We start from the raw sequence: 13,007 nt of genomic DNA, 5'->3' as shown, positions 1-13,007 counted from the left end.
TTTTTATGTGCTGAAGTTGAGCCTTTTGGAGTTAGGAGTTCAGTGAATGAGTAGCTGGAGGGAGGGTTGGTTATGGCTCAGTTTGAGGCAGATGCTAAATCTACCTCCTTTTCCATACTTGTCCTTTGATCGGGATAGCTAAAGAATTTATACCAGATGAACTAAGCAAGCCACCCACATACGACATTAAAACTGGTGGACCAAGCTCCCAGTACAAGCCCTGGGGCCCAGGACGGTCAGGCTCTCAGCTTTTAGAACAGCACCCTCGCCTAATACAGCGAATGGAATCTGGCTATGAGAGCAGTGAGAGGAACAGCAGCAGCCCCATCAGCCTGGATGCAGCCCTGCCTGAGAGCTCCAGTGTCTGCAGGTATTGTTTGGCCTTTGAATTGCTGCATTGTCTCTTGCAGCAATGTGAGCCATCAAGAGGCTTTTCAAGTCAGAGAAGTGGAGAAAAGGACTTTATTATCATCCTGTGGGCAAAGTATTGCAGTTTATCAACTTTCTTTTTAAATTAAAATGGGGGAGGATGGGCTAAATGGGTGATGGGCATTAAGGAGGGCACTTGTTGGGATGAGCACTGGGTGCTACATGTAAACTAAATTCTACTCCTGAAACCATTATTACACTATATGTTAACTAACTTGGATTTAAATAAAATTTTTAAAAATGATCACACTAAAAACCTAAACAAATAAAATAAAATTGAAATAAAGTTGATATACCACATTCTATTAGTTTCAGGTGTACAACACAGTGATTGGACAGTTCTGTATATTATACTGTCTATGCTCACCACAATAAATGTAGTTACCATCTGTCACCATAGAATATTATTACAATATTATTCACTGTATTCTCTATGCTTTACTTTTATCTCTGTGACTCATTTATTTTATAACTTGAAATTTGTACTTCTTAACCCCCCTCAGTTATTTCACCCTTCCCCCACCCCCTTTCCTCTGGCAACCATCAGTTCTTTGTTATTTTTGTTTCTGTTTTTGTTTATTTATTTGTTCATTTGTTCATTTGTTTTGTTTTTGGGATTCCACATATAAGTAAAATTATATTGTATTTGCCTTTAACTTCACTTAGCATAATAATACCCTCTACGTCCATACATGTTGTTACAAATGGCAAAATTTTCATTCTTTTTTATGGCTGAGTAATATTCCATTATATGTATATGTATATATACATGTATATATATAACATGTATATATATACACACATATATATATAACATATAGATAGATACACACACACGTGTGTGTGTGTGTATCATCTTTATCCATTCATCTCTCGATGGACCCTTAGGTTGCTTCCCTATCTGTCTGTTATAAATAGTGCTGCATAAACATAGGGTGCTCTGTCAACTTTCTATGGCAACAGCACCCTCTTCTGGGAGAAGGAACAAAAGCATTTGAGAAAGAAGTTTATTACATGTAAAATTGTTTAGTAAATAACTTAACCATGGAAGAATTAGTGAATCAAAACATGTAGTCCTACCATCAGAGAGTAAATAAAATTGTTATCTATTCTTGATTTTCATTTAGGATAGGTTATTTTTTTTAAGGGTCACAGAGATTCTGTGTTTTATGAAGCCAATGATATTCATAATTCCATAACATAACATTGACAGTTTAATAGTGCTCATCGTAACCTGTCCATAGAGCCAGTTTGCTTTATAAATTTTATTTTATGTTTTGAGAGAGAGTACGAGCAGGGGAGAGAAGAAAAGGGAGGGAGATTGAGAAAGAGAGACAGAAAAAGAATCTTAAGCAGGCTCCACACTCAGCACGAAGCTTGATAGGGGCTCCATCCCACTGGGATCATGACCTAATCCGAAATCAAGAGTTGGAAGCTCAGCCAAATGAGACACCCAGGTGCCCCATAAATTTTAGATCTTCATACCTTGTTTCTACTAAGTTGCCACAGAGGCAAGTTTCCCAGCAGTGTTGCTGCTTTGAAAAGAGTAATTTTGTCTTCTACAAAGGTGATAATCACATCCTCTATTTTTCCATTGCTCATCCTTGGACACAGGACCCTGTTGAGTTTTACACATGAGAAGATGGCTACAAAGGTGTAAGAAAGAGGAAGGCAATCCATATGAGAGCTTATATTTATCGATTCATTGAATAAGTTTTTTGCCAGACATTGTGCTAGATGCACAAAATGTGAATGAGGTGAGATAAGATGGGGGAACTACTTTCAGAAGTTTACAAGATACTTTAATTTTATATTAGTTTGACATTTTATTGTTTTTTGAGGGAATTTAGTCCTAGGAATGTTGCAGGTTAACACCCTTCTGATGTTTTCACTAGACTCTGGTTTGTCTTTGAAGGGATCAAAGTGCTAAGAGATCAGCTGGGTTGGCACCTTCCTGGCGTCACATCCCAAAGTCTCATAGCAGTAGCATACTGGAGGCAGACTCCACAGCATCCAGGAGTAGCTGGGCAAAGAATCAGCACCTCTCAGGTAAGCAGGAAGACGCTGGATTTGGAGGACTGGATGTGACTGCCAATTCTATTTGGGAAATAGCCTTACCTGAGCACATTTGAAATTGGAGGATGGTTGTACTTTAAGTTTTCCATCAGTGTAAATATGGAGGCATTTGAGCTGTCCCATTTTTGGACTTACCTATTTTTTGTTCTTCATCATGGCTTGCCTGATTGTTCTTTCCACCTTGGCAAGAGCCCTTGTTAGAACAAGAAGGAACAGAAATATTGTAAATTTTGTCAGTAGCATCTGCATTCTTCATAGGAGTAAGTTCTCCACTTTTTGCCCTTGGTGTGGAGAAAGCCTCATGGGAATGGATTTCTTATTGTTTAGTTCTATGAATTGAGATGACAAAGGGAGACATGAAGGCCGTAGGCAAAACTGGGGAATAAGTAAATCAAACCTATCCTTATCTCTTGCCTCTGTATCCTGTCCAGTATTCCTGTTTTCCCTTCTTGAGTATGTCTTGTGTTCTCATACTCCTTCTTCTTTTTTTTTTTTTTAATGTTTTATTTATTTCTGAGAGAGAGAGAGAGAGAGACAGCGTGAGCAGGAGAGGGTCAGAGAGAGAGGGAGACACAGAATTCAAAGCAGGCTCCAGGCTCTGAGCTGTTGGCAAAGAGCCCGACACAGGGCTCGAACCCACGAACCATGAGATCATGACCTGAGCTGAAGTCAGACGCTTAACCGACTGAGCCACCCAGGCGCCCCCTCACAGTCCTTCTTAAAACAAGCTCTCAAGGAATGATCTGACTCCTTCATACTAAATGTAAATGACTGAAAATAGTTTAAAGTATACTTTTTCTAAGAGAAATTTGCATTTTAAGATTAAAGTCAAAGCCTAAAGATAAAAAAACCTGGGATTTCAGGTGTGAGACACTGAAGGTAGAGATTTGAGGTAGTTAGAGGTTTTAGTTCCTTTTTATGTTCCTCTCAACACATATATACTTACAGCACATATTCCACTTAAGTGGAGACCCAGTCCAAATGGTTCAGAATAAATCCTTTACTTACTTAAAGCTGAATTTTGATGTAATTCATAGGCAATCTCCCCAGATAGAGACTTTTTAAAATGGCTAAGGGAATGTGGTGAGTGTCAATGTTGTTTAGTCTGCTGGGGAGTTCTGGGAGCTACTTGTCTAACTTATAGATCAGTCTTCTCTGAAGCACATCCTTCAGAGATGTGCTTCATCTCCCTCATCCACCACCTCCTTTTTTGGTTTGTTAGGTCAATTGGGAGTAGAGTATGTGGGCAGAAACCTTAATTGTGGTCTGATTTAATGAGCTTCTGGATGTAGCTCTGTGGTCAACTTACTAGGGAAGGGGGACAAAATACCTTACCAGCCTATAGAGGTAAAACCAGTAACACTGGTATGTCTGCCAATTCTCTTGATAGCCACTGAAAGTTCTTAGAGGTGGCTGGAAGGGAGGTATGTGGCAGTAATTAATAACAATGCATGAATTCTTTCAGGTGTGAGTGCCAGTAGATTGTTAACATCTGGCATAGCAGAACAATGCCAATAGAAGCAGGTATCTCTGTTTTCTAGAGCTGGAGTAGCTTATAATTTGAAACCCATGGAATAAATTCATGCTTCTTAATGAAATTATACATTTGGTTTACTTACTACATGTAATTTATTTCATGTTGACTAACATTGCTTTGAGAAACTTGTGGTCATACATGACCCTATTTCACCTTCTCTTTTCTTCAGATAGCCAGTACCTTTTCAGGTCACTAAAAACTGAGACTCATGATATCTCTAATAGCCCTGATTCTGGACTACTTGGAGAAAATCCACCAATATTTTCCCTCAAGTTGTAAAAGATATTTAGCAATGATTTACAACAAATTTCTCACACACCATATTGTCCTCTTTGTATAATAGACCCTTAGTATACAAAGGCATAGAATACTTGTGCCTCACAAGTGATCCTATCATTTTATTCTGGCACAGAACAGATTTTTGTCTGGTAACTTTGATCACTCTCTTAAAAAGTTATGGAAGTAAAAATAAGTCCAACAATTTAGTAACCTGCCCTCTCCCTCTTCAAATTTGAAGAAAGCAGGGTTACTATCATGGATTATGTTTTTCTACACTTTTTGTATGCCTACATAAGTGTATGGATAAGTTTATTACCACTATTAAAAAAATAAAATGAAGTCATATATATTATTCTGTCACTTGAGTTTTCCCTTAATATATCGTGGACATCCTTTTGTATCTATTTGATTCCATCTATGAACACTTATAAAATTGGATTTTTACTGGATATTTTATAAACTCTTTAAAGAGATGGTAGAAATTAAGGGTGAGAAGTTGACTTGCTTGAAGCTTCCCAATGAATCAGTGGCAGACATGGTTGAGAATGCTCTCGAATGGTTAAGAGCATGGATTATGAGTTTAACCTATTTGACTTTAATTCAGCTCCATCATTTATCATCCTTGTCACGGCAAGGTATTTATTCTCTTTGTGTCTCTGTTTCTTCTTTCCTAAAATGTAGGCAATAATAGTATCTACTTAATAGGTTGTCATGAGAATTAAATAATGAATGTAAAACTGCTTAAAACTGTGCCCATCATATAGTAAATGCTCAACAAATGTTGTCATATTGTTATTGTTGTTATAAAGCCACTCAATAAATATTTTATCATTGTCATCATTATCATTATAATTCATAGCCCAGATCTCACCCTGAATCTGTTATGGAAAGCACTGTCCAAAACATGAATTCCAAATTGAATAAAGACTTTTATTTATTTATTTATTTTTTTGAATAAAGACTTTTAAAGGAAAGGCAATATAGTGGCCATAAATGCAGTAGGTGCTTCATATTAGTTATGAAAATGTGGCAATTTCTCTTCTCCCTTGCTTGTATTCCAGGTGGGGAGATCTCTTCCAAAAGTGAACTGGATGAATTGCAGGAGGAAGTGGCCAGGAGGGCCCAGGAACAGGAACTTCGAAGGAAATGTGAAAAGGAATTAGAGGCAGCTAAAGGCTTTAACCCTCATCCCAGTCGCTTCATGGACTTGGATGAACTGCAGAATCAGGGTAATTGTGAACATTAGGTTGCGGGTGATTAGGACAGAGAGAGAGGAAAGAAAAAAAATATTCAGGCTTATAAATTCCTGTCTTCTGTTTAGCTAAGTTGTATTTTATCATAATTCACTCATTTCAGTGAGAACTAGCTGAAGTAGGAGGTGACAAGCCTCTTGATTGGAAGACAGGCACTGATATGGGGCTCATCTATTAAAAGTCTATAGATTAGAATAGTATATTGTTAATGAAGAATATTTCCCATGAACGTCTGTAGAAGGTGTAAATAAAACTAATAACAATTCAGAAATAGCAGAACAGAGCAATGAGTAAGCCACACTGATAAGGGAAATTCTACTTGCTTGGTGGAAACATACCCCTGAAATTTCCCACTTGGAGCTTCAAGAAAGTAGGTCTACCAGACAGGTTCTAAGAACACAGAGCTTGATTGCCTTTTGATCCTCTGATGATTCATTTCCCAGTCTCATATGATTTTTACGGACTTTGTGAGGCTTCCCCAGCTGCCCCACACTGTTACTTTTTTTCCCTTTAATTGCTTTAGGATATCATTTTGTACCAGAAAGAGATTAGTCTTCAAAATAGGAGTTTAAAAAGACTGAGGTATATACCTTAAATAGCTCCTGAAATGTCTCTCTTTCTATAAAATGAATTTATTGTTGTTATTATTCAGAATCCCCAGATGTACCATTATGCTAAAACAGTGCAAAGAATAGGGTCTGTGTTATTTTGGGGTGATTGCTTTCTTGTTGACCACTTCCCACTCTTTGTCAACACTTGGAGAAGTTTACTGGGCTAACTTGGGGGCCTAATTGGGGGCCATTCTTCTCCTTTAATCCTTGTCTTTTGATTTGAGGTAATCGTTGCCATATATTTCCCAAGGCATTGTATCTGTTTCCAAATTAGTTTTAAATTCCTAATTTCTTAGCTCCCTATATTTGGATAGTTTTCTCTCCCTTTTTGTCCTCAAGCTGTATTACATTGGGGTCTCTGGGTTATTATGCTTCTGTATTCATCTCCTTCCCTTACATTTTTTTCCTGCCTTTGTTAGTTGGGCAGTACATGAGAGTTGAGTGGGAATCCTTCTGGCCACATTTCATTGTTAATTCTTCATACACTTTGATTCAAAATCTCCTGGAAGAGCAAGGAATAGAGTGCTAAGATTCCAGAGGATTAGAATTAAAATCCAGTACAGTGATGAACAACTGTAGTCTGCCTATATATCTATAGAGAAACTTTTTTTGTTTTGATGGCTATCACTACCATCTCTGATTATAAAGATGATTGTATAGATTCAGTTATTGTCAAATATTATGAGAAGACTTTAGGCCTGAAGGGCAGGGCATCATATTTTTTTAAAAAAATTTTTTTAATGTTTTATTTATTTTTGAGAGAAAGAGACAGTGTGAGCAGGGGAGGGTCAGAGAGAGAGGGAGACACAGAATCTGAAGCAGGCTCCAGGCTCTGAGCTGTCGGCAAAGAGCCCAACACGGGGCTCGAACCCACAAACTGTGAAATCGTGACCTGAGCTGAAGTCGGATGCTTAACTGACTGAGCCACCCAGTCGCCCCTCATACCTCTTGTTGTGGGGTAGAACCTGAATGCCAAGTTCTCCAGAACCAATTTACTACCTCACTGCCTTCTCATTGCTCTCCAAAAGCCACAGTGAATTAGGAAATGAATGTTAGGGGTATATAAGAGCCTTTCTTAACATGTCCAGATGGATGTAAGTGGAGGATGAGGAGATTATGGGAGAAATGACTGACATTTTGATATTTTTTTCTTGTGAGCTTGTGAAAACTCACCGAAATTCATCATTGTGGGTAAATTTATAATACAGCTTACTACCAGTTTATGAGCAAGTAAAAGCCAAGGGAGCACATAAGCTTGAGCGTTCTTTTACAGAAGTTGCCCTTATAGTACTTGCTTTTTCATCTGGCACTGTACTTGAACTCTTTTGCACCTGCTTTGGTACATATTTGCTTTCAGGGAAGGAAGGAATATTTCAGGCTCACTGTATGGGAAAGTGGCTTTTGCAGTAGGTTTGGTGAGCACGAGCATGATAAAAGAAAATACTTAGGAGTGCTGATGAAAGGAATGTGCTTGCAAACCAACAACAGAGGCTGTTCAGTTGCCCTCGTGGATATATTGAGGTTAGGAACTGTCAAGCACCTGTGCCCAAGAGGTGTACTAATTTTCCAGTTGAGGGTGGTACAGAGGACTGTGAATTGATGTAGGAAAGAAGTTTTACAGATGGCTTTCCACAGAGTAGTGAAGCCACTTTTGCCTTAACACAGCAGTAGAGGTCTCTGTAGAGACCTGAGACATTCTGACACTGGTTGGCAAGATGTATCTTGTTGCATTGTGGAAACAGGTCAGTTCCAGGCATAAGAATACACCCTTCTGCTATAGACAATATTGTGTTCTTTTCTTCAGGGACCCTTTAAGAGCTCTTGGAGTTGGAATATGTGGTGGACAATGACATACTCCTCTTTCATGGCTTTGGCAATGTCTTGGTTAAGGCAAAAATGGATGTCCTATGTGTTTCAGAGAATTATTCATAGCAATGGAGTTAGAATAAGGGTAGATCAAAGGCTCATCAGTAAGGAACTGTTTACTGAAGGGAAACAACACTGCATAGAAAAAGGTGGAACGAATTGTAATGAAAATGAAAAGTACTGGCCCTTTCAGGGAGGAGTGACGGCTTTGAGAGGTCCTTGCGAGAGGCAGATTCAGTGTTTGAAGAGTCGCTGCATCTGGAACAGAAGGGAGACTGTGCTGCAGCTTTGGCTCTCTGTAACGAAGCTATCTGTAAGTAACTCTAACTGCTATAGCTATGGCAATTTTGACTAACTTTGAGATAGGTATTATTAGTGTCATGCCTCAGTTGGGATGAAAACTTTTATGTCTCCTCACTGTCAGTCTCCCAAACTGAGGCCCTTTAGCTGTCATTGCCCTTCAGATTTATAAGTGTGCCATGCGCTGTCATGTGGCCTATGGAATGACCTCATCAGGAGTCTGCAGATGAACTTTCCAGCCATGCCTACCTTCTTATCCCTAGTTAGACCTCAGATTTGAGGTTAGTCTGCTCTTTCTCTAGTCACTGACTATTTAGGTGGAGCTTATGGCAAGAAAGAAAGAATATATTGGGTGTGACTTCCCAGGTCTGTGACTTTGCACTGCATATTTGATTCATGTTCCTCCCCTGCTTTCCTCGTATGCTGCACCATAAGGTTACAGTGAAGGACTAAGGCTTAGCATTTATATCTGGTTCTTAAATGTGACCCACAAGAGGCTGTGTTCTGTAAAGACAGATGCAGATTTGGATCTTATTTCTGCTGTTGGCTGTCGGGAAGGGGAAGTTGGGAGCAAAGTGTGGAGACCAGAGTCGGACAGGTCAGTTGCAAAGGACGGAGTGGCAGTCTCTAAGATGGAAGCACCAGTTTATCTTCTTAACTCATTTTAGTTTAGCTTTTTTTTTTTTTTTTAAATTTGAATTAATCTGTTTGGCCTCCATGGCTTCCATGAATGTTCCTTATAGCCAGAGCCAGCTCTGTACCCTGGACAATATGTGCATGGTCCACGCCTTGCATTCCTGCTGCACATTTTGAGTTTTACTGCATATCTTTGTTCATTTTTGGTTCAACTTTATTTTTATTTCTGTTTGTATTTTGTGTTCTGTTTCTGCTATATTTCCTTTTGCATTTTAGCTAAACTAAGACTTGCCCTGCATGGTGCCAGCTCTAGCACGCACAGCAGAGCCCTAGTCGATAAGAAGTTGCAAATCAGTATTCGAAAAGCACGGAGCCTGCAGGATCGCATGCAGCAACAGCAATCATCGCCGCAGCCGTCGCAGCCCTCAGCCTGCCCCTCTTCACAGGGGGCGGCCCTCCCTCAGCCAACAAGGTAGTGCCTGGGATCCACTGTAGTTTATGGACACCAGGGGAGGACATGACCATGGGTTCTCCCTAGTAAGAGCTCTCCTAGTCTTGGTGACTACAGGGAAGAGAGATGAGTCCTCTGGAAATATTTTCTTCTCAGGTCAGACACACAGTGGAAAGCTCTTCTCACTGCTGGTCCTTTCCTTAATAGCTCCTAGAGAGATACAGAAAGTATAGCATTATAAATAGACCATTTGTCCATATTTCCTATGGGTGACTTTTTCCTTGGACTGGTGTAGTAACATGATTATTAAATATGTACATATTATGTTCTGAGACATGGCAATCTGAGCTGTTTCATGTTGCAATAGAAACCATGTGATTTGTTTTAGGATTTCACTGCTTTCTGTCCCTTATGGAAACAGAGAAAGCAGTCTTCTTTGCTCTTATTGAACCATAGAGAAGAGACACAAAGATTCCCTTTGTTTTGCTTTCCTATCTATGGGCAGCATTAGGAAAAAAGTCCCCAGGGCCACTGGTGTAGCTTTCACACTTTAGGTTTGAATTTGGCTCTTATGTACAATACATAGATTTAAGTTAAAATTAATTTTGGCTTTTAATAAGCCTGAGTAGTTTTCAGAATATAAATATTATAAAAGCAGCTAATATTTTCTGAACATTTGCCTATGTCCAGGCATTAAGCTAAACACTTTAATTCTCATAATAACCTTAGGAGCTAGGGACTATTAGACTATTATTTAGTGATATTTTATAAATAAGGAAACTCAAGCTCAGGGAGTATAAAATACATGAGGTACCCAGGGTTACTCAGGTAGTAAGTGGTAGAGGGGTGGACTACAAATCCAGGTCTGTTTCACTCCATTAGGTCCCCTATGTAAGTAGAATGACAGATTCTTCATAATGTTGTAAGAGTGACTAGGTGGCTGTACCCACAGAAGTTGAATGTGTGCTGAGATCCTCTTTCTTCTTTTCTCCTACTGTGTACTCAGGTAGTTAAATGCTTGTCTGAGAATCTGATCAGAGATATGTTTTGAATATAAGCAATTTAGGCAGCTAAACTCTTTCTAGAAAACTTATGCCACTTGATGTAAGTAATTGAGATTTTATTTAAGTGCTTCTAACACTGAGTTTTTTAGGTCAGAAATATAAAACTATTAGTAAGAAACTGAGTAAATGCAGTAAATCCCTAGTCTCACTCCCAAATCTTAGGAGAGTCACAGGATATTACTTTGGGGAAATATCTCCATGAATAATACAGCCAATCCAGATTATGAAAACACACTTTAAGCGGTTGAATTCTGTGTAATCCCACGAACCAAAATCACCCTGTACTCTGTAAATGTGGCCTTTGGTTCTTTTGGCTTGTCTGCCTCTCGGGACCCCAGGTATGAGTGACTTCTAGGCTTTGCTCACCTTCATGTCATTTGCATGTGGGACTAGCAATTTTTGTTTTTTTAATTTGCAAGAAGAAAATGATTGGAATGGGACTTTACAGTTAGTGAAGAATATTGACAAGGACTTCACTTAATATTACGGGGTGCAGCTTTGGTGAAGGTATTTAATAAAGAGGATTAATACTACCTATTGCTTGGGTGTGAGCTGACTGTGTGCCTGCCTTCTCTTGTGAACCTCTGAACCGTTGACGGTACTTGTGCTTGTCTTTCTATTTATTTTTACCATTCCCTCTGTGGATGGCTAGAAATGAGAATCAGATGAACAGGTCTTTTTGTAAGTGATGTTGTCATTTAAGGCAGCTTATGACTGGCTCTCTCCATTTATTTCAGTGAACAGCCTATCCCGCTCCAAGTATTGTTAAGTCGGGAAGCTGAACTGGAACCCTGCACGAATACAGAGTTTGGGGCCAGTTCTTTCATCCACTCACCTGCTTCCTGCCATGAGTCACACTCATCACTCTTCCCAGAGTCATCTGCCCTGTCTGCCCCACAGCACAATTCCCCCAGTAGGTCTGCCTCGAACCTTCTGACTTCAGTTGAGGACAGTATTGACCCCTCTATGCTCCACAGGCAGGCCTTACCTAAAACGCCAGGGAGGACTGAAAAGAATGCTCATTATGGTTGGGAACCATTGGATGTACCAGAGGGTAAGCTGCAAGGCTACAAGGGTGACAAGAGCAGCTGTACCAGGTTCCCCCCACAAGAAGGAAGAGGCATTGCTCAAGAAGAGCCATTCCAAGAAAAGAGGGATCCTGCTGTCTCATCCCAGGTGATGCCTTGGTCACACTCAACTGGAACCAACACCTCTGAGAGAGACAATGCACAGAGACTAGGCTATAGTCCTTCGAGTTCATCAGCTCAGTCCAGCCTTCCCCTGTACAGGGCCTGCCACACTGTAATGCCTGCTGCTTCCTCACCTATGCTTCACTCTCCTGATACTGTGCAGAAAACTAACGAATGCCTCCAAGCCAAAAGCCTCACAACTTTGTTGACTTCAAAAGTGGATGGAGGCAGCGAGGATCCCTATAGGTTAGAGTTTCCCAGCACAAAGGGGCTTGTCCGTTCTCTAGCAGAGCAATTCCAGAGGATGCAAGGTGCCTCCACAAGGGATGGCACAGGTTCCCAGGATAGAAGTTTGCCAAACCATCTAAGGAAGAACTCTTCCCCTTCTGACTCTAAGCCTCCTTTCCCACAGGGTCGAGGGAAAGGTCATTGGCCTTGGGCAAAACAACCCTCTTTCAATGGGAAGGACAGACTACCTTCCTGGGAAGAACCTGCTGCTTATCCTTCTCTTGCCATGAACTCTGGTCTGCTTAATAGTGAAACTTCTAGGGGAAGACAGCCCGGGTTGGCAGAGCCAAGCATGTATCAAGGAAAGCCATCTCAAGTGAGAGATGCTAAGCCTAAGGAACTGGGCAGCAGTGTCGACTTGGGGACTTCCTTGCCTTTGGACTCCTGGGTGAATGTCACAAGGCTCTGTGATTCTCAGCTTAAACATGGGGTCCCTGGGCCAGGAATGAAGTCCTCCCCCCATGAATCCCATGCCTGTGTATCCTATCCAGAAAGAAACCACATCCTTTTGCATCCACATTGGAACCAAGACACAGAGCAGGAGACCTCAGAATTGGAGTCTCTTTACCAAGCCAGTCTTCAGGCTTCTCAAGCTGGCTGTTCTGGATGGGGGCAGCAAGATGTGGCCTGGAATTCATTTAACCAAACAGGTAAGAATGTAATTATCGGCAGGGGGAGTGGGAGACATATAAAAGCCAAAAGCAGGATGATAAGATCAGAGGACGGGTGGTGTTCTGTCCACATAACATCCCCAGCTTAAGAGGTGGTAGCAGATCTTCTGACTTTATTTATAAAGACTTTAGGACAAGAGCTAGACCTTTTTCTGGCTATAGTGGAGAATGGGGACAGAATAATCACTTATGCTCCAGTTCCCTCCTTCTAAAGGAAGAGACCAATGAGTATATGCCCAGGGCTTATGTGGCATGCAGTGCTAAGGAATGATTCATAGATCTTTGAGAGAGACTCAGCATGAAGTAGGAGAGGCTGAAAAGAAAAGTCATTCTATGGCTCAGAAGCTGAACTAATC

At 40.4% G+C, this 13,007-nt stretch overlaps 1 protein-coding gene across 11 annotated transcripts in view; it reads left to right on the top strand.

Moving 5' to 3' along the window:
* USP54 (ubiquitin specific peptidase 54) overlaps nt 1-13,007 on the top strand; it is a 78,685-nt gene that overhangs the window by 51,526 nt on the left and 14,152 nt on the right. For 8 of the 11 annotated variants that reach the window (XM_039235092.1, XM_039235090.1, XM_039235089.1 and 5 more), the window contains 6 exons: nt 139-370; nt 2,345-2,478; nt 5,383-5,550; nt 8,245-8,364; nt 9,264-9,459; nt 11,240-12,630. In XM_039235092.1, coding sequence (XP_039091023.1) covers nt 139-370; nt 2,345-2,478; nt 5,383-5,550; nt 8,245-8,364; nt 9,264-9,459; nt 11,240-12,630 — 2,241 coding nt within the window. The remainder of the gene's footprint in view (nt 1-138; nt 371-2,344; nt 2,479-5,382; nt 5,551-8,244; nt 8,365-9,263; nt 9,460-11,239; nt 12,631-13,007) is intronic. The other 3 variants (XM_039235093.1, XM_039235097.1, XM_039235096.1) reach the window with 2 other exon arrangements.

This window comes from Hyaena hyaena, unplaced genomic scaffold (assembly GCF_003009895.1).
Source record: "Hyaena hyaena isolate Hyena2069 unplaced genomic scaffold, ASM300989v1 scaffold_97, whole genome shotgun sequence".
NCBI lineage: Eukaryota > Metazoa > Chordata > Mammalia > Carnivora > Hyaenidae > Hyaena > Hyaena hyaena.
The sequence above is the reverse complement of the archived record's forward strand: the minus strand, read 5'-3'. Positions and strand labels throughout refer to the sequence as shown.